The sequence below is a fragment of the Arvicanthis niloticus genome, chromosome 7 (assembly GCF_011762505.2).
Source record: "Arvicanthis niloticus isolate mArvNil1 chromosome 7, mArvNil1.pat.X, whole genome shotgun sequence".
NCBI classification, from domain to species: domain Eukaryota; kingdom Metazoa; phylum Chordata; class Mammalia; order Rodentia; family Muridae; genus Arvicanthis; species Arvicanthis niloticus.
The window spans coordinates 38,535,611-38,554,870 of NC_047664.1; the positions used below are offsets into that span (position 1 = coordinate 38,535,611).

Here is a 19,260-nt window from a genome sequence, read left to right on the forward strand (position 1 = left end):
GTGGAGTCTTAAAATGCTGTGCCTCTTTGATGTAAGGGCCATCAGACAGTGGCAGCCATGTTGGAGAGTCTATCACATCTAGTCCATGTCAGGATGTGCATGATATCAAGGGACCAGGAACTGCCAGGTATGTAGTGGGCAGAAGGTAGCTTCCCCCAGAGGCAGGTCTATGTGCTATCTCCTGGGATCCATGAATGTGACCTTATTTGGAAAAAAAGAGTCTTGCAAGTATAACAGTGGGAAGAGGCTTGAGGTGAGGTCATCCTGCACTTTATGAACAGCTCTAAATCCAACCACCAGTGTCCTTATGCAAGGCAGGAGATGTGGGAGAGATGGCAAAGGCACAGAAGCCATGTGAAGGAAGAGGAAGAGACTAGAGTGAGATGGCTGTAAGTCATGGATGCTTGGAGGCCCCAGAACTAACTATAATAGGCAGGAAGAAGCCTTCTCAGGGCCTACAGCGAGCCCAACTTGACCTCAGACTTCTGTTGTCCTGAGTTGGGAAAGTAAATTTAAGACAACCAGATTTAATCTGGAAGTAGGCTCAAGACAAGTTGTGAACACAGCTAATTTCTGATGAAGGGGGCACACCCTCACATTGCTGCAATTGAGCAGGGGTCTACATGAGCTGGCCAATGTCAGGCCACAGGGCTGGGGGAGGATGAGAGGAGTAGAAGTACCCTGTCTGGAATCCTCTTTTCTGCATGTGTAGCCCATGAGAGATATGGTCTGTTGGGCCATATGGGGTTCAGAGAACAACCAGCACTGGCCTGAGATTCCGGACTGGGAATTTCTAACAAGGAGGACATCTCAGAAATAAATAAGTATTGCTGTTTGGATGGATGCTCAGCTCCCAGTTGGTACAGGGTGTGGAGGGGTCTGGTAAATCCTCCAGACGAAGGGGGTGGAAATAGGGGTCAGAGCTCACATTCTGGTTCATTTACTGATAACTAATCTGCCAATAGATTAAGGGAGAATGTCTGCTATGACCTCCTGGGGTGGCATCCTGGGAGAGGACCTGTGAGCAGCTGCCTGGGGGTTCCATGGGAACCTAGGACTGGATTCTAGCCAGTCTGCAGGGAGGGGTGCTCGGCCAGAGCAGGAGTAACAGTAGGCAGAGCTGCCCAGCTCTAGGGTGGACACAGAGGGATAGCATGAGGGCTCTGGGGGCAGGGCCCTGCTCCGCTATCTGGGAAAGATAAGAGTGATCAGTGAGCCAGTGAAGGGTTTTCATGGCCCACTTGCCATTATTTTCTGACAAGCAGTGTTATGTCCTTCGAACCACACACAGCCAGACTGGGCAGAAACACTGAACCAAGACCCCAGATATCTGGCTCCATAGGCCCCATCAGAACTTTTGGAGCTTGACTGAAAGCCAGACAAGGTTCCCTGCCTTGGGAGGGTAGATACAGAAGCCATCAGTCACAGGGTGGTGTTGGTTGCTGTTACAGAAGTTCTGCCAGGCAGGACCCACAGCTTGCCAGCATTGATTGGGTGACCAGGCTGATCCTCCAGGGACCAGCTGTCATCGTGACACTCCCCAGATGGAATGTGTCCCCACGATGGGTGTGCTGTGCTAGGACGTTCATAGGCTGGAGTTCAGGCAGCCCTAGGGCAGGGCAGGCTCCCCTGTAGCCCCAGCTCTTCTTGTTATTCTGACGCTGGATAGTAAGTTTCTTCCAAACCAGTGTGTTCTTGGGGAAGTGTGAACATCCTGAGTAGGATGCCGGCCACTGGTTGGTTTGACAATCCCTGTGTCTTTCATCGTGTAAACTCTGTTCCATCCTCCGCTGAAAAGCCTCTTCACACGTATTTGAATTTCTGGAATACTGTCAGGCTCTGCACCTGAGGATTTAGTGCTCTTTGCACAAGGTTCAGCTGAGCGGTTCATTGTGAAGACGCCCTAACACCTGAACCCCCACTGAGGTCAACCTTCTGAGCCCCTGAGCACAGCTTTATTGGAGGGAGAAGCGTGCTGGTAGACAGTCCTAAGCTCAGCATTGCTTTAAGGGGTCGAGTGTGTGACCCTTGCCTCTCCTGCTCCGCCCCAGCTGGGCTCCCACGCCCTCCGGGGCCGCCCGGCGCCCCCGCCTGACCACGCCTCTTCGGATCCCCCGCCCCTTGGCCGCCGGGGAAGGGAAGTGTTCGGGGCGTGGCGGGAGCAACCTCCCCCCCCCCCCCCCCCCGGGCTGCTGCGCGCCGGGCAGCCCCAGTTCAGTGCGCTGTGGCAGCGGGGGTGGCGGGAGCAGCTGGCGCCGTGTGGTCCGCTCCGGCGGGGGGGGACTCACCGGTGGGCGCCCGGCCACTGGGACAGTGGAGACCCTGGGAGAGAGGACTGAGAGCCGAAGCCGTAGCCGGGCGTGGTGAGCTGGGCTCTAGTGGCCGCCAGGTTGGTGTGAAGGACTCGGCTGGCGCTCGGAGGGGCCGGGCGGGCTCAGAAGCAGTAAGGGGCTGCGATGGGCTGGAAGTGGAGTGGTTCGTAAGTGCGGCGAGGCCGGGCAAGGCGCGGGGGTTCCCGCTCTGGAAAGTTTGCGGCTACTGCCGCCGTCCTGGGAGGGCTGTGCGGCAACCAGGGAGGGAAGGAGGAGGGAGGGACCGCGGCTGGGAGGAGGCGGCCGGCGCCAGGCAGCCCGGGAGAGCTAGGAGTCGGCGGGCGGGCGGGGCGGCCGGGGGTCCGGGTTCAGGAACGAGGCCGCGCTTCCAGGCTGCCCTCCGAGTAACTCAGTGATCTCCTCCTGTAGTCTCCGCAGCGGCGCCCTCCCACCGGCGCCGGAGCCGGGCGTAGGGGGTTGCAACATGCCCGCGCGTGCCGCTTGAGGACGCCACGGCCCGCGCTCTGGAGCCATGATAGTCCCGGCTTGCGTGTTAGTGTTCTGCGTGGCGGTCGTGGCTGGAGCTACTTCCGAGCCTCCCGGTCCAGAGCAGCGAGTTGTGCGGAGAGTGGCAGGTAAGAACCGACCCAAGGTGTTTTTCCAGGGGCAGCCTTTGACCACAGGGGCTTTGGCAACGGCGAACGGACCTCGGGTGAGGAAGGGGCGTTGGGTTGAGTACCACCACAGGGGTCAGTTCGCCCGGGTTTTGTCTCCCGCCACGCAAATCACTGTCAGTTCTGACGCGGCAGTTTATGGGGGTGTCTGTAGGCTGGGAGTCGCCACCCCAAGTGCGTGGCGTCACGGGGACCGGTGCGCCGTGGCGGTGGTCCCAGGCCGAGGCGCGTCGGGAAGGCGCGTAAGTTGACTTTTCACGATTCCTATTGTTGCTGCTTGGAGTTGAGAGGACGAAAAGTGCCTGTTACTGATTCTGTCGTCCTGCCGGAACAGTTCTTGTTCTGCTTCGGCTAAAGCAAGGCTGGACTTTGCGGAGTGGAAAGTACTATCCCAGCCAAAGTTCGGCTCTCAGGTGTTTCGCATGACAAGGTGACAGCTTCAGTGCCGCCGCTCCCCTCTTATCCTGTAGGTGGCCTGGAGGGTCGGTTCCCAGGGGCGCGCACTGACCGCCCTGTAGGCCGCACACTGGGAGATGAGGGGCGGTTGTCCCAGGATTTTGGAGCCGCCTAGGTAGACCCGCTGGTCCCCAAAGTCCGCGATGGGACACTGAGTGTCTTCAGATGGGGCCGGAGGCCAAGGATACGAAAGGGAACCACAGTCCGCTCTGCGTCCCTCGGCCAACCGGAGGTGCGACGCGCGCGGCCCCCAGCCGTGCTCGGTTGCAGCGTGGCAAAGCAGAGCAGCGGTCTGACGGGAGGCCGTGTAAAGGGAGGTTTTCGCTCGGTAAGCTGTCGCCCCACCCGAGCTGAGGCCCGAACAGCCGCTCCTTTGTACCTCGGCGGCCACAGACCGCGCATTGATGGCGGCGCGGCCTCTCGGGGAGGTGCGAGTGCGGCGGGCGCAGCGGGAGGAGGCAGATGGCGGTGTGCCCCTCCCGGCGCCCCCGAGCCCTTCTCTCCAGCGGCTGTAGTCTCCTGGAACAATGTCATTTTTTTTTCTTCTCTCTCTCTCTCTCTTTTTTTTTTTTATGAATGAAAGTGGGCTGGGAGCTTGAATGTGCGTGTCTTTCAGCGGCGTGACAGAGGCGGTCGGGAGGTCAGCGCGCGCTTTTAGCGCCTGCTAGAACTGCCTGAGTTCCCGGGCGCCGAAAGGCCGGCGATGGGACCACATTAGCATGTGCATTCAGATGAAGATATTACTCCTTGCGTCGGGTGTCAGTGAACTCCGGTAGGAGCTGCGGGGCGGAGCGCATACTCTCTCTGTGCTCCAGGCAGTGACGGTGGCCTCCTGGCACGACCCTCCTGCGGGCAACTGAAGCTGAGCTAGGCCGCCAGGGATCGGTGGGACGTGTGCCCGCCCCTCGCTTCTGCGTTTGAGCTGGTGAGACAGGTAGGGAATTGATAGGCCAATAAACTTAATCCGGTTCCTTAACGAGATGGGCCAGGCTGTAAAAATACAAAGACGTGGTGAAGTTTACAGAGGTCTGGGCTGGCGCTTTCCCTACCAACGTAAATACCAAGTTGGAGCTGGCTAGGGTCAAGGGCTGTGGGGCAGGGCTAGGTCCCAGCCTAACCTGGCCACCCTGGGTAGGGCAAGCCCTGCTGGTATGTTTAGTGTAGGAGAGTAACCTTTAGGGGGTCTAGAGGTTGACCCCCCCCCCAGGCTGGCTTGCAGAAGTAGGGCCTTCCACTCCCCACCACCACCCCAGTGCTCCCAAGGCTGAACTTTGAGCCCTGCTAGCCCTCCCAGTGGTTCATTAACCTGGTTGATCTTAGACTCTGAAGCTTTGGATCCTATGCTGAGTCTAGAATCCCCTTGTCCTCTAGGTCGCAGGTTTCACTTGGGACCTGGACGACCCCCCACCCCCAACCTTTGTAGTTGTGCCTAGAAGGAAGTTACCTGGGGTGGGTTAGGGGGTAGATGATGTTTTGGGGAGAGGTGGCCTGCTAGGTTGAGAAATTACTGAGCTGTGAACAAAGCCATTTGGGGTTGGGACCTGTCTCAGTTTGGGTACTCTCCTAGAACCTAAGTCTCCTCACCTGTCCTGCTAGAGATGACTGGTAATGGCAGGGTTGTTTGGGGGGATTAAACCAGATAATCCCTGGTAAGCCCTCATTAGCCCGCCCAGCCTCCGGATTTTTCTTTCATTTTCTATCTTTCTTTCTTGACTTTGTTATAAAAGTGTGGAAACTGCAATGTCTCAAAGTTGAGATGGTGGGGAGTGCGAAGGCCCCTTGGGTCACCCTTCTTTCTCTTGAGTTATTTTACTCATACACCTCCCACACCAGCTGTGTTCACTATCAAAGCAGATGTCGCTCAGATCTGTGTCCTGGTTTTGCTCCAAAGTCCAAGTCTGTGGAGTTCCTTAGGGTGACCAATCTCAGACAGGTCTGGATTTGATGCTGGTTTTGTCGTGCGCACTTCCATCTCAACAGCAGTGACCAGAACTTGGGCTGTCAGGTCCTCCAGGCAGGGGATGCAGCTCCCCTCCAGCTGGTCAGCTATGGTCTCACACCATTGTTTGACTCAAGGGGCTTTGGCATAGGCGCCCCTCGTAGACACCTCCTTTTTAAAGGCCTCCGGACTTAGGTCTGCAAGTTGGATTTTCACATTGTGCTGTGGTGGAGGAAACAGGCAATTGATGAGACCCTAGGCCCAGTACAGCTTCATTGGGATACAATGTCTCTTAGTCTGCAACACTGAGCTGCGGTAACCAGGTCCATGTAAGTACCATGTAGCAATGGAGATAGATGCTATGGGATTCCTGTAGTAGGGACATTGCCCCTTTAAAGAGCACAACAGAAGGACCAGTGCTTGTGTGCTGCGTTTAGCTCCTTTATTGATGGGGCCTAGGGAGTTACTCATGTACTTCTGGAGGCTGATAGTGTGGGAGTTCCCCTGGTCAGTGCTCTGCTTCTACTGCCCCAGAATATGGTATACTATTTGTATTCTACATAGTCTCAAGCACTGTCCTACACTGTCCTTCCCTTGTTGTTACCTGATTGAGGTCATAAGTTCCTCTAAACTCTGTGACCCTAGGTGGTTGTTGGTGGATACATTGTTGCCCAAGGCCCCCCGAAGTCCAGGTGTCTGGTTTCTGGTTTCGCCCAATTCCTAGTTGACAAGATGGAAGGAGAGATCAAAGGTCAGCTCTTTGAGCTGACTGAACCATTTCCCCTTGCCACCCTATGCCTCCGGTCTGACTTGGGAATGCCATGTTATTTTCCAGTCCATCTTTGGATTAGGTTGAAGCAAATACTTGCGTGAATGGCTTGACTGGTTGTCTTGCCCAGACCAAACTGGAAACAACTGGCTGTTGCCTTTGGGCCAAAGCCTGGACTGGGGCTATTGACCAGCATGTTCTTGCTCTTCTGTGGAGGGAGAATTCAAGCAGCTTCCAGCACTGGGTGGTCCCCATAGGACAGCAGCAGGACTGGAGAACTGGAAGTCAGGAGAGTAGGCTCCTGGCTAATGGGACTTACCTAGGACAACATGAAGCTGTGGGGCTTGGAAGGACGTGAGCTTCGTTGATATTTTGGAGGCATATGGTTCCCTCTGTCTGTCAGAATCCCGGTGGACTTTGCCTGTGGGCTGTCTCTGGGATGGACAGAATTGGGCCCAAGGACTGGTGTGGCCAGAGTGGACAGCTGGGCCTCGAATCTAGGCCATGCGTCAGTGGAATGACAAGTGACATTATAGCCAGTCCAGCTGGATCTGAGGAAGGAGGTCTGCTTAGCAGGACCACCCACTCCTGTCCTGGGCCCCAAGCCCAGCTGCCCTGTGATGGGCATTGTCTGGTTCTGGCAGGGAGGCCTGGGGGAGATAGCCCAGCTGGTGGTGTGTCCCTGAGGGTGAAGTCTTTGGGCCCCCTCATGAGCAGGGCAGCACCTGGGCAGGGGAGAGGTGTATTACCTGTGTCTGCCTAATGGGGGAGCTATGTTACGCCAGGTCCTTAGCCCTCAGGGTGGGTGGATGGCTCTACTTGGCTCACATGGCCACTCTGACAATCCCCACCCCAGCCTGGTCCTCATTTGTGAAATGTGGATCCTGTGTCCTCAGCCACCCTGTGAGCTCATATAGATCTCATAGCCCACTGGCTAGAGACCTAAGAGACCAGAATGGTGTCCTTAATGTCTTAATGTCTTAATGTAATTTCCTAGCTGGCTATGTGAGATGGGTATGTAAGTTGCAAGGCATGGACTGACCAAGGATCCCCCAGCTGGTATACACAGCTCCTAAGAACAGCAGGCCTAGTAATGTATGCAAGCAAGGGCTGCCCAGCCATGTTCTTGGATGTCCTTGGGTTTGATTTTGTTTTTGAGAATGTCTCAAACCGTAGCCAGGCTGGCTTTAAGCTTGTGGCAATCCTCCTGCCTCAGCCTTCTGAGTACATGACCCACCGTACCTGCCTTTCTCTTTCCTGTTGTTAAAGTGTGTGCTGTTCCCTGGCTCTCCGTCCAAACTGGTTTAGAAGCCAAGATGAGGGTTGGGTGCAAAGAGGGTTCTGAAAGGGCTCTCTATTCTTTCTCTGAGCTTTGAGCCAAAGGCCAGAGAAGGACAGCCTGTCTCGAACCTGCTTTTTTGTGCTTTCCTGTGAGCTAAGGACTGATTTTACATTTCCAAATGGTGGAAGGATCAGAGGAAGAAGAATTGGTGACTTTTCTTGGTGCTAGGGATGAGCTCAGGACTTTAGGCATTCTGGGCAGGTGCTGTTCCACAGAGCTGTCCAAAACCCTTCTTGGCATCTTAAGATTCAGTTATCAGGAGAGCTATGCCTATTCCAGATAATCTTTGGAAGACAGCTTTCTCCTATAGGGCAGAGCCGGAAGCCTTAGCACAGACCGTTGACAGAGCTGAGACACTGATGGATCCAGGCACATACTAAAACAGTTTTCCACCCCTGGTTTGAGGTCTGGCAGGACCCCAGGCTCCAGGGCCACATCTCTCACTTGCCTACATACAACCTTTGCTAGTGCTTGTAAAGTAAAGTGCTGGGCCTACAGCATGCTGCTTTGGAGAACTTGTTTCATAGTTTACCATTTCTTCCACAGAGGTTCCAGGGCCTGAACCCAGCCAGCAGGAACAGGTGGCCTTTGGCAGTGGGGACACTGTGGAGCTAAGCTGCCATCCCCCGGGAGGTGCCCCCACAGGCCCTACTGTTTGGGCTAAGGATGGTGCAGGGCTGGTGGCCTCCCACCGCATCCTGGTGGGACCTCAGAGGCTTCAAGTGCTAAATGCCTCCCAGGAGGATGCAGGGGTCTACAGCTGCCAGCAGCGGCTCACTCGGCGTGTACTGTGCCACTTCAGTGTGCGGGTGACAGGTAAGTGCTTGGTGGATGGGGTGACAAAGTGTTGAACAGCTGTAGAGCCAGGGAGATCAGGAGTGTTGCTGGTTGTTGATAGAGAGGAGAGGGTATTCCTAAGTAGGTGGCATCTGAATGAATGGCCTTGTGAAGGCAGGGCCCTCAAGGTAGGGAGCAGTGGGCCCTGAAGGTGGTGAGCAGTGACCTCAGATATGGGAAGCAGCAGGTCTTTGGATGTAGGGATATCATAGAACCCCCACTTGTAACTTGCAGATGCTCCATCCTCAGGAGATGATGAAGATGGGGAGGACGTGGCTGAAGACACAGGTGAGATTAGAGCCTAGGTACACTGAGTTTGTCGGGCCGGGATGCCTCTCTGGTGGTTAGAGGGAACACTGCTACAGGTGGGTAGATGGGAGCAGTGAAGGAAGGGGCAGGCTGCTCTGCAGGGACTTTGGTATTGACTCTGGTGGGAAGGGGTATCACAGATGTGAGAATAGGCCAGGCATGGAGCTCAGATTGTTGCTGAGGAGCAAGTAGATCCAGGGATGAAGGGTACTAGTGGTTGTTGGTTCAGGCCTGCAGGAGCAAACAGTGGATGTTGCCAGGCTGAGGTATACATTGTAAAGAGGGTATCACAGAGGGGGAATGTGTGTGTGGCTATACCTTGGAGACTAGGCTATGTGGACTGGGGATTTGGACCATTTGGAGACTTCTAGGGAAGAGTGGACAAGGTGTTGAGGAATCAAAATTTATGGGAAAACGGGAATGAGTCTCTGGTGTATGGGGGCAAGGAGAGTGGGTACAGGGGCCTGTATGAGATTTTAGAGTGGACTCTACGTAGGAGTCTAGCACTGACGCCAACAGAGACTACTGTACTGAGGAGTTGTTTGGCTTCTCATTTCCCTTTTTCTTTTGGCTACCAGGTTGCTCAGAGCAGAATTTCTAATCCAGTTGCCCCCCCCCCCCCCAAAGCTCCTGCACCAGCCACATTACCAGTGGCCTTGCTCTGAGTTTATTTCTGCTTCTGCCTTTATGGCTTTCCCAGGCTGTATTTAGTGCTTATGCCTGACATGGGCTTGGGCTCTGAGGTGACTAAAGGGTCACCTTCTGGACCTTGCTGGTAGTGGGCGGCATTATATATGATATAGTTATATATAATGTAGTCACTGTAGTCTCTTGAGTGTGCCAAGACTACTGGTGACCCTGGGAACCCAAGAAGGCTGCTCAGGCTGGGGGGACCCTCCCCAGTGTATGTGGACTGTCCTCTTTCCCTATGCAGTAGCTCTTTCACCCACAGATGCACATGGCCCTATGGTAGAGTACAGTGAGGTTGCTACAGAAGGGACCTGCCTCCCTTTTCTGTCCTGGATCCCTGCTCTGTTGCTCAGCTTCTTCAGGAGTCCCAGTAGGGTGGCTTCCTCCACCTACTACTTCTTCCACCCAGAGGACTCAGAGCACTCAGTGGGGGGAAGCAAGACCTGAAGGGAGTAGGCCAGGCCCTGGGCAGTGCAGACTCTGGCTCGGGTTTTGTGGACTGGTGAGATGACCTGGCCTAGCTGCCTCCCTAGATCTGCATCCTACCGGGATCTACCTTCTGGGGACCTCCACCTGTGGGCCTGCACCAAAAGGCAAGGAGAAGATACATTCAAATCTGAGAGCAGGGTGACTGTAAATGCAATGTTCAGGTTCAGGGAGCCTGTTAGACAAAGCAAAGAACTCTCAATACAGAAGGGGGAACAGACTAGAGGGTGGGCAGGTAAAATTCTGGAAGGCACTGATTATAGCTGTTACGGGCATTTCTGCCATCAGGGGCTCCTTATTGGACTCGACCAGAGCGTATGGATAAGAAACTGCTGGCTGTGCCAGCTGCAAACACTGTCCGCTTCCGCTGCCCAGCTGCTGGCAACCCTACCCCCTCCATCTCCTGGCTGAAGAACGGCAAAGAATTCCGGGGGGAGCATCGCATTGGGGGCATCAAGGTAGGTCTGGGGGAGGGGCAGGGGGCTGCAGACAAGGTATATCTTGCATCTACTCATGGACTACCTACCTGCAGCTTCGGCACCAGCAGTGGAGCTTGGTCATGGAAAGTGTGGTGCCCTCTGATCGTGGCAACTATACCTGCGTGGTTGAGAACAAGTTTGGCAGCATCCGGCAGACGTACACCTTGGATGTGCTAGGTGAGGGTCAGCCCAGGTGGCTAAGGCAGGGCATCCCTGGGCCCCTTGGCCCACTGCCCCTGACCTGACTGCCTCTTGCAGAGCGCTCCCCACACCGGCCCATCCTGCAGGCTGGGCTGCCGGCTAACCAGACAGCCATTCTGGGCAGTGATGTGGAGTTCCACTGCAAGGTGTACAGTGATGCCCAGCCACACATCCAGTGGCTGAAGCACGTGGAAGTGAATGGCAGCAAGGTGGGCCCTGACGGCACACCCTACGTCACTGTGCTCAAGGTAGGCTCTGCCACCATCTGGTGGCTGGCTGGGTGGGTGATTCAGCTGGGGCTGCCCTGGCCTTGGCCCATATGTATGTCCCTCTTGGCTGAGGGATATGTTGGAATTTACTGACTGAGGTGTTGGAGCTTCTGAGAAGGGGCAGCTTAGTCCCAGTGCATAGTCCCAGTGCATGTCACCTACTCTGAGCTCCAGGCAGGTTCTCTGTTCTTGTGCCGTGCCATGGGACTTGGCTCCAAGGGCTGAGCCTGCAGAAGTCTTCTCTTGGGTGACAGTTACGGTGGCCCAGGGCAGGAGGATGACTGCTGAGTTATTACCCTCCGGACCCCAGGGGACTGGCTAGACATTTTCCAGCTGTCCTGGATTGGCTGGTGTCATCTGCTTGCATTTAGCACTGGCTCTGTCCTGCCCTCCCTCTGCCTGTAGCATGTTCCATACCAGAGTCAGGACTTTGCGACACTGGAAGCTCAAAGAAAACAGCTGTTGAGAGACAAGGAGGTCTGGTTGGGGAGGGGAATAGGGACTGGTTGGAACAGGAATCTTGGCTGTTGAGGAGGCGGCCACTGGGGTGTTTGATGCGTCCCATACCATGGGTGTGGATGTTCATGAGAATAAGCTAGGTGCCCTAAAATGATCCCTGGGGTGAGGATTTAGAGGCTGTGGGTTACAGGTTTTGTCTCTCTTCCCCTTTCCTCTCTCCTCCACTCTCTGTGTATGTGTGTATGTAAGCATGTATGTTAGACAAACGTGGTGACAGACGTGGAGAGAAGGCCTCTTTCTAAAATCATGCCTACCACTCTCCAGGCAGCTTTCCAGGTGTTGCTGCCCAGCCCCCTGCCCATCTCTGGGGAGCTCCCTTACCCTGCCTCATCCTCACATCCTTCAGGAGCTGGCTCGGGGTGTGCCTGAGCCCAGTCTCTTGTCCCCGCAGTCCTGGATCAGTGAGAATGTGGAGGCAGACGCACGCCTCCGCCTGGCCAATGTGTCGGAGCGGGACGGGGGCGAGTACCTCTGTCGAGCCACCAATTTCATAGGCGTGGCTGAGAAGGCCTTTTGGCTGCGTGTTCACGGGCCCCAAGCAGGTAATGACTCTGTCCCATGCCTGCCTGGCACGCCAAGCTCCAGCTTCAACACCCTAGCCGTTCACATGCCTGCATGCCCTGCACGACCCATCCTGCTTGACCCTGCCTGTGGCTCGAACTCTACTTGTGATGCCTCAACAATACTGGTAGCCCCCAGTTACCACCAACTGACTGTTTGCTTCAAAGCTCCTCCCCAAAGGCCGTGCTGTCCTCTCGCTTCCCCCACTTGGATACTCGGAAGATCTTTAGAGCCTGTTAGGGGCCATGTCCTGCGCTGTGTGAGCATCGACCTTACACCCATCTCCAGCTGGCTGATGCCTTCTGGCTTCCCCTCTGTACATCTGTCTTGCCCGTCTTTTCATCTGCATCTTTCCTGTTTCTGCACTAACTCTGCATGCTACCTTTTTGTGGCACTGTGCTGCCCACCTGCCTGTTGCTCACCTTGGGACAGAGGACTCGCCACTGGTGGAGGGACTGGCTTCAGGCTCAGTGCCTCCCTCTGTGCAGGAGACAGAGGGCCCTGGGCCTCCGTGGCTGTGGCAGGGCCATGGTGGTGGCCGAGGTTGTGGTGGCGGCGGCGTTTTCCTTGCAGCCTGGCTGGATCATCTCCATGTGGACTGCTGTGGTACCTGCAGGGAGGTGTTGGCACTTGCCTATCGCGCTCTGTTCTCTCTTTGTAGACTGCAGGCGCTAACACCACGGACAAGGAGCTAGAGGTTCTGTCCTTGCACAATGTCACCTTTGAGGACGCGGGGGAGTACACCTGCCTGGCGGGCAATTCTATCGGGTTTTCCCATCACTCTGCGTGGCTGGTGGTGCTGCCAGGTACTGGCTTCTGCTGCTGCTCACGCTGCACCTGTCCTCTTAGGGTGCTGTCTCAGGACATGCCAAAGCTGCCAGGAACTGCAGGGGCCCCTTATAGCTTATTGCTGCCCATCCCGTGAAACTCACCCAGGCCTTGTGCTTGGTATGGGAACATGACCTTGCCCTATTTTGGTCCTGCAAGGGCCTCTTCATTCTCTAGCAGGGCCACCAACAGTCCTTACCTGAGGCTCTGGCATTTCCTGGGTGCCTGGGTAGCAGGTGTGGGTGCTTCTGGCTCTGCTGGGCTTCTCTCCTGGGTGTGTTCCCTGCTGACTCTCAGATGTTTTTTGATGATACTACAAGGTGAGTGGGGGCCATCAGCCCCTTCTCTCCGAGTATGAGTATCCCAGGTCCCTTCCCTCCCCCACTAGGGCCTGTGGTTCCGGCCGGGGGAAAGTTTGAAAAGGCTGGATGAGGCCCCAAAATTTCTATCTTTGCAGCTGAGGAGGAGCTGATGGAAGCTGATGAGGCTGGCAGCGTGTATGCAGGCGTCCTCAGCTACGGGGTGGGCTTCTTCCTCTTCATCGTGGTGGTGGCAGCTGTGATACTCTGCCGCCTGCGCAGTCCCCCAAAGAAGGGCCTGGGCTCACCCACTGTGCACAAGGTCTCTCGCTTCCCGCTTAAGCGACAGGTAACAGAAAGTAGATACCAGATTTTGAGCTCCCTGTCCTGCCTTTAGTCCCCTAGAGTCCCAGCAGGGCCTGGGGCCTGCCCAGGACATACTTCTCTGTGGTTGGGTGGGCTGATACCTCCTTATCTCTGATCTCCATGTGGAGCTCAAGTTACTCTGAGGTGCAAAAGCATTTTTAGTCGTCTTCAGTCACCACTGTATAGAAGTCAGAGCAGCCAGCCCTTTTCTTGGCCCCATACCTTGCCTCACAGACTTGACTTTGCCATCCTGGAGGCTCTATCACCCCACCCCTTTTCAATGCCCAGCCCACGTTGTGTGGTACCAACCTGTCCTGATGACCCAAGCAGGTGTCCTTGGACTCTAATTCCTCTATGAACTCCAACACACCCCTCGTCCGGATCGCCCGGCTGTCCTCAGGAGAAGGTCCTGTTCTGGCCAACGTTTCTGAACTTGAGCTGCCTGCTGACCCCAAGTGGGAGCTATCCAGGACCCGGTCAGTGGTGGTGAGGGACAATATGTACTTGGTGGGGTTTAGTATATACCTGGTGGGGGTTCTGGGATTGGGGGCTAGGTGGCTACCAGGCAGGGGCCTGTTGGAGGTATTTCTGAGATACTCCAGGGTGAGGTTTGAGGTGAGCTTTGTCTTCATAAGCAAATGCCCCTAGGGCTTCTGAGATACAGTGGTACGTGAGGGATGGGGGCACTGGGCACATACTCACTGCCTCTGTTTCCATGTCAGGCTGACACTCGGCAAGCCTCTCGGAGAAGGCTGCTTTGGACAGGTCGTCATGGCAGAAGCTATTGGCATTGACAAGGACCACACTGCCAAGCCTGTCACCGTGGCAGTAAAGATGCTGAAAGGTGAAGAGGGAGGGAAGTAGAGGGGGCATTTGAGGGTTATGGGACCATCAGTTGACACTGCTGTTTCCGGCACAGATGATGCCACTGACAAGGACCTGTCGGACCTGGTATCTGAGATGGAGATGATGAAAATGATTGGGAAGCACAAGAACATCATTAACCTGTTGGGGGCCTGCACACAGGGTGGTAGGTCAGGTGGTAGGTGGGCTCGCTAGTGGATGGGGCTCCAGAGTCTCAGCATCTCTCAGATGTCTGTGCTTCCAGGGCCCCTGTATGTGCTGGTGGAGTACGCAGCCAAGGGCAATCTACGGGAGTTCCTTCGGGCACGGCGGCCTCCAGGCATGGACTACTCCTTTGATGCCTGCAGGCTGCCAGAAGAACAGCTTACCTGCAAGGATCTCGTGTCCTGTGCCTACCAGGTGGCACGAGGCATGGAATACTTGGCTTCCCAGAAGGTGGGCAGAGACAGGGCCCAGGCCTGGTGGGGCTTCTCTGGGTGGAAGAATGGGTGATAGCTTGCCTGAGCTGGGAAATGGCAGCTTAGCCCAGGTTCCTTTTGTCTCCTCAGTGTATTCACAGAGACTTGGCTGCCAGAAATGTGCTGGTGACTGAGGACAACGTGATGAAGATAGCAGACTTTGGCCTGGCCCGAGACGTGCACAACCTGGATTATTACAAGAAGACCACAAATGTGAGCCCTGGTCCTGCATGGTTGGGGTGTAGGGCCCATTAGGAGGCCCCACCAGAGAGCCAACACCTCTCCCTCTGCCCAGGGCCGGCTACCTGTGAAGTGGATGGCACCAGAAGCCCTTTTTGACCGAGTCTACACCCACCAGAGTGATGTGTATGTGTCCCCACATAGGATTGGGGTAGGGAGATCTGAAGACAGGCAAGGCGTGAGTTGCACTTGTGCAGCCTTCAGGGTTCTGGTCCCCTCATTGGGCCACCAGTATAGTCCTGGCTTCTCCTTATCCTGGTGCCCCATTTTGCCCATCAGTGGTGTGTTGTAAGGGGCCAGGAGTAACAGGCCTTCTGTCCTCATTCCCCCACAGCTGGTCCTTTGGTGTCCTTCTCTGGGAGATCTTTACGCTGGGGGGCTCACCGTATCCGGGCATCCCAGTGGAAGAGCTTTTCAAGCTGTTGAAAGAGGGCCACCGCATGGATAAGCCAGCCAACTGCACACATGACCTGTGAGCCTTGCTCATTCCTCTACCCAGTCCCTGGGGTGGCAGGATTCCTACCAGGGCCCTTGGGATGTGTAGGGGACTGGTGGCCTGGGGGGAGGTAGGGACGAACAGCAGGCCAGGGACCCACAGCTGTACTTGCACAGGTACATGATCATGAGAGAATGTTGGCATGCAGTGCCTTCACAGAGGCCCACCTTCAAGCAGTTAGTAGAGGATTTAGACCGCATCCTCACTGTGACATCAACTGACGTAAGTGTCACTCAGTCCTGCCCCCTCTGAGGTTGCCTTGCTTACTGTGGGTGTCACAATTTAGCGCTCCAGTGGAGGGACTGGCTTTAGGGGGCATAGCCTGAACATAGATGGTGTGGGATAGAAGGGTGTGCATGCTAAGAGAAAGTTCTGACAATCGTGTCCACCAAACAGGAGTACTTGGACCTCTCTGTGCCATTTGAGCAGTACTCGCCAGGTGGCCAGGATACTCCTAGCTCCAGCTCGTCCGGGGATGACTCTGTATTCACTCATGACCTGCTACCCCCAGGCCCACCCAGTAATGGGGGACCTCGGACGTGAAGGGCCAACAGTCCCACAGACCAAGCCCCAGCCAATGTTTACGCGGACCCTAGCCCGCCCTGCTACTGCTGGTGTGCAGTGGACTCAGCCAGCCCAGTGCGATGGGCCAACAATAGACAAGACTTCTGTGTGTTTATCCTTGGCTCCTGGGTGCAGAGGCCCCTTGGGAACATGCACTGCTGTATAGTGATCTCCTGACTGGCCAGGAGCACCAAATGAGAATGTAAGAGGCCCACCCTGTGCAACCCTGGGCTTCTGGCTCCCTCATCCCCCACTGCTACCTTACAGGGACCATTGTAGAGGGGCTAGACTCCATGTCCAGAGTGGGCCTTGGCCTTTTTGGTGCCCAAAGCTGAGCCTGCAGGGAGGCTCTGCTCTTATGTGGCAAGCCTCTCTGCTACATGGCACCTTGTGCCTGGAGGTGAGTCATAGCTAGACTCCTCCAGGCTGCCTGCTTCCCATCCTGTCCCTCAGAGACAAATTACGGGTACCTGAAGGGGGGGCCATAATGTCTATCAGAAAGGTTTATTCCAGAGGAAAATGTACATTTATATAAATAGATGTTGTGTATGATATATATATATATATATACATACATATATATAAGAAAATCTATATGGAAAAAGGCAAAGCTGAGGCCCAAGTGAGCAAGATACTCCATGGAGCTCACTAGTAAAATGGCAAGAGCAGGCTGAGAAGCAAGGGGCTTTTCTGGCACCGCAGTTTTGTTTGTACCTGGACCTGTATATTTGTAAAGCTATTTATCAACCCTCAGAGCTCCAGTCCCCGACCCCAGGTTCATAGCATTTAGTCCCGAGGTATTGCAGAAATTCTAAGTTGTAACTTATTAACAGCTGAAGATGTTTATGCTGAATTTAGGGAGTTGCTGAGAGCGTGCGTCTGGCCTCCATCAAGGCTGGACCATGGCCCCTTGGCACTTGAGTGGCTCCTAGTTAGAGCTGGCTCCATTGCCTTTGACCCTCTTTTGTGGGGGATTAGAGTTTTATAGGAACTTTCTTTAGGGGATTTTTAAAAATTTCAAGGTGAACTGGTATTTTTCATACAGATTATTCTAATTGCTATGTATTCCAGGCAGGAGCCTGTGCCCAGGGAGGGGTTGGCCCTGCAAGAAGGTTCAGATGTTAATAGATATGTTACAAGTTTATCTATAATTTATTGAGTTTTTACAAGTTGTTTTGCTGTAGGCTTAACACTTCCTATACAGTGCTTCTAGACTTTTATAGCCTAGACTGCTACCTTTCAAAGCTTGGGAGACAGTGGTGAATGCAATTTTGTTACTTTTTGTACTGTTACTGGGCCCTAGGCTTGGGTGGCTGTCCCTTGCCTGTCAGCCAGCAGGGTCAGGACAGTGGCTCAGGGTGATTTTCTTGGGGCCTAGCACATGGGTTTGTCAGCCCACGCTGGCAGATGTGGTTTTGTTAACACAGCCAACTTACTTTCCAAAAAAATAAAGATAACTGGTTCTGATTTCCATGAGTGCTTCACTTTCTGTTTTGAGACCTGTACAGCTGTGTCCTTGTTGCCTGTGGGGACAGGTTCTGGGGTACATTCCCAGGGGAGGAGGGATAATAGCACCTGGGGATTCAGCAGCCTCTGGCTGGTCCCTAGAAGAAGGTACTAGTCCCAGGCTCCAAGGAGGACTGTCTTTGCTTTTCTTTCTCAGGGTAAGGACAGCTGAGGAAGTGTTTGGGTCTCTTCAGTCCCCTGGCTGGCCTGGTGGGAGGGATCTTATGAGGACAGGGTACTTAATTATAGTTGAAAGTCCTCTGGGGAAAAGGCAGGTAGCCAAACCCCATGTTTAAGCAATCTACATTGAGCCAGGCATGGTGCAAGTGACCTCTGTATTTTTTTTTTTTTCTTTTGTGTTTCGAGACAGGGTTTCTCTGTGTAGTCCTGGCTGTCCTGGAACTCACTCTGTAGACCAGGCTGGCCTCGAACTCAGAAATCCGCCTGCCTCTGCCTCCCAAGTGCTGGGATTAAAGGCGTGCACCACCAACTCCCGGCAACCTCTGTATTTAAGGCGAAGATAATGAGTCTACATAATGAGTTCCAGGACAACGTGTAGACAACTTAGTGTTTCCTTCCTACATTCATTTTGTCTATCATACTTTCTAACCTTGGGAGAAGACCTGGGGCTGAATGAACGTGCACCCTGGTTCCACCCTTGCTAGGATCAAGCCTACCTTCTAGGTGAGGGCATTTTTGTTTTTAAAGTCAAGATGACTTGGCTCCAGACTGAAATAGAAGCTTGAGATCTTCAGGGAGGCCTTGGCTCTCTGTTGGTTACCCACAGCATCGTCTTGAGGGACACCAGATAGTTTCAAGGACTCAGAGCCACACAGACATATGATGATAGTGACTAGGCAGATGGCAGAGGATCTGACTAAAGCCTGCAGAACAGCATGTGTGCATATATCAGTACGTGTGTGCAAGTATGTGTAGGGGAGTGGCACCAGGAGGATGCATTCTTATCCCTGAAACTAGATCAACTACCCAAGATAGCTGTGTGGCAGCCTGTAGCGCCCTCTAGTGCCATTCTGAGCATAGCTTTGTATGTTAATCTGGGAGCCCTTTTCAAGTCCAGGGCTCTTGGCAATCTAGGGAAAGCTAGCATCAACGTGTTGGTCCATGGGGACAGGAGTGGTCCTGAGAGGGACGGGGGCCATAGGTGAGGCTACTGCACCACCAGGATTTCCTGGGTGGTCACTGCCCTGTGAGAACACAGTAAGTGTGGCTATGTCACCAAACACTGGATTTGCACTCAGATCTCCCATGAACTAAGTCAGGTTCCTTTTGCTGTGCAGTCTCCTCTGGAGGAAGTCTATTCCACTGCATTACCTTTTGAACATGGGTAGTAATGATGGTGGATGGTTTCCTGGCTTGCTCTGGCTAGTATCAGGAACAGGCTGGCTCCCAGGAAACTCCTGCTTACTGTCACCGACCAGTGGCTGGCTATCATCCTGGGTTAGGGTAGGTCCTAGTGTTCTGAAGACCACCAGCAAGAATTCTCTGATTTGTAGAGATGACTCTGATTTATTTAGAGTATTTTCTGCTCTAGCAGAGGACTCGGTTTTATTCCCAATACCCACATGATGGTCAAAACCGTAATTCCAATTTCGGGGGATATAATCTTCTGGTCTGCGGGCACTGGAGGTACACATGGTACGCGTACATACTTGCAGGCAAAACAGATAAAAAAAATTATCTTCCCAAGAAGGGAAGAAACAAGTTGTGTGTCAAATGTCCTGTTTTTCCAGTGAGACTCAGGCATGATCACACACCCACTCCCTGGCACACAAGGC

At 54.3% G+C, this 19,260-nt stretch overlaps 1 protein-coding gene and 1 long non-coding RNA gene across 9 annotated transcripts; one reads left to right on the plus strand and one right to left on the minus strand.

Annotated features, from left to right (window-relative positions):
* Window positions 1-2,203: 2,203 nt before the first annotated feature.
* Window positions 2,204-17,425, plus strand: Fgfr3 (fibroblast growth factor receptor 3). 8 transcript variants are annotated; one of them, XM_034508464.2, is made up of 18 exons: window positions 2,204-2,389; window positions 2,742-2,947; window positions 8,039-8,308; window positions 8,564-8,617; window positions 10,103-10,272; window positions 10,347-10,470; window positions 10,552-10,742; window positions 11,674-11,824; window positions 13,129-13,319; window positions 13,664-13,812; window positions 14,059-14,180; window positions 14,256-14,366; window positions 14,445-14,635; window positions 14,749-14,871; window positions 14,954-15,024; window positions 15,233-15,370; window positions 15,511-15,616; window positions 15,791-17,425. In XM_034508464.2, exons 2-18 carry the CDS (start codon window positions 2,845-2,847, stop codon window positions 15,935-15,937), a joined length of 2,412 nt encoding a protein of 803 aa, XP_034364355.1. In that variant the 5' UTR covers window positions 2,204-2,389; window positions 2,742-2,844; the 3' UTR covers window positions 15,938-17,425. The 8 variants fall into 8 exon arrangements, with proteins under 8 accessions (XP_034364355.1, XP_034364358.1, XP_034364357.1 ...); XM_034508467.2 differs by lacking the exon at window positions 11,674-11,824 and adding an exon at window positions 12,505-12,649; XM_034508466.2 differs by having other exon boundaries at window positions 2,205-2,389; window positions 13,667-13,812.
* On the minus strand, window positions 3,511-6,110 carry LOC143443079 (uncharacterized). Its single transcript, XR_013111793.1, has 3 exons — window positions 5,986-6,110; window positions 5,027-5,603; window positions 3,511-4,432 (listed from the first exon to the last, which is right to left on the minus strand). It is a non-coding gene; the product is annotated as an uncharacterized LOC143443079 (long non-coding RNA).
* Window positions 17,426-19,260: the final 1,835 nt, after the last annotated feature.

Coding starts and splice junctions, on each gene's coding strand:
- Fgfr3 (XM_076938297.1), top strand. CDS start 3,608: ATGGGGCCGGAGGCCAAGGATACGAAAGGGAACCACAGTCCGCTCTGC. Junction 10,471..10,551: donor GTACACCTTGGATGTGCTAG/GTGAGGGTCAGC, acceptor TGCCTCTTGCAG/AGCGCTCCCCACACCGGCCC. Junction 15,617..15,790: donor TCACTGTGACATCAACTGAC/GTAAGTGTCACT, acceptor TCCACCAAACAG/GAGTACTTGGACCTCTCTGT.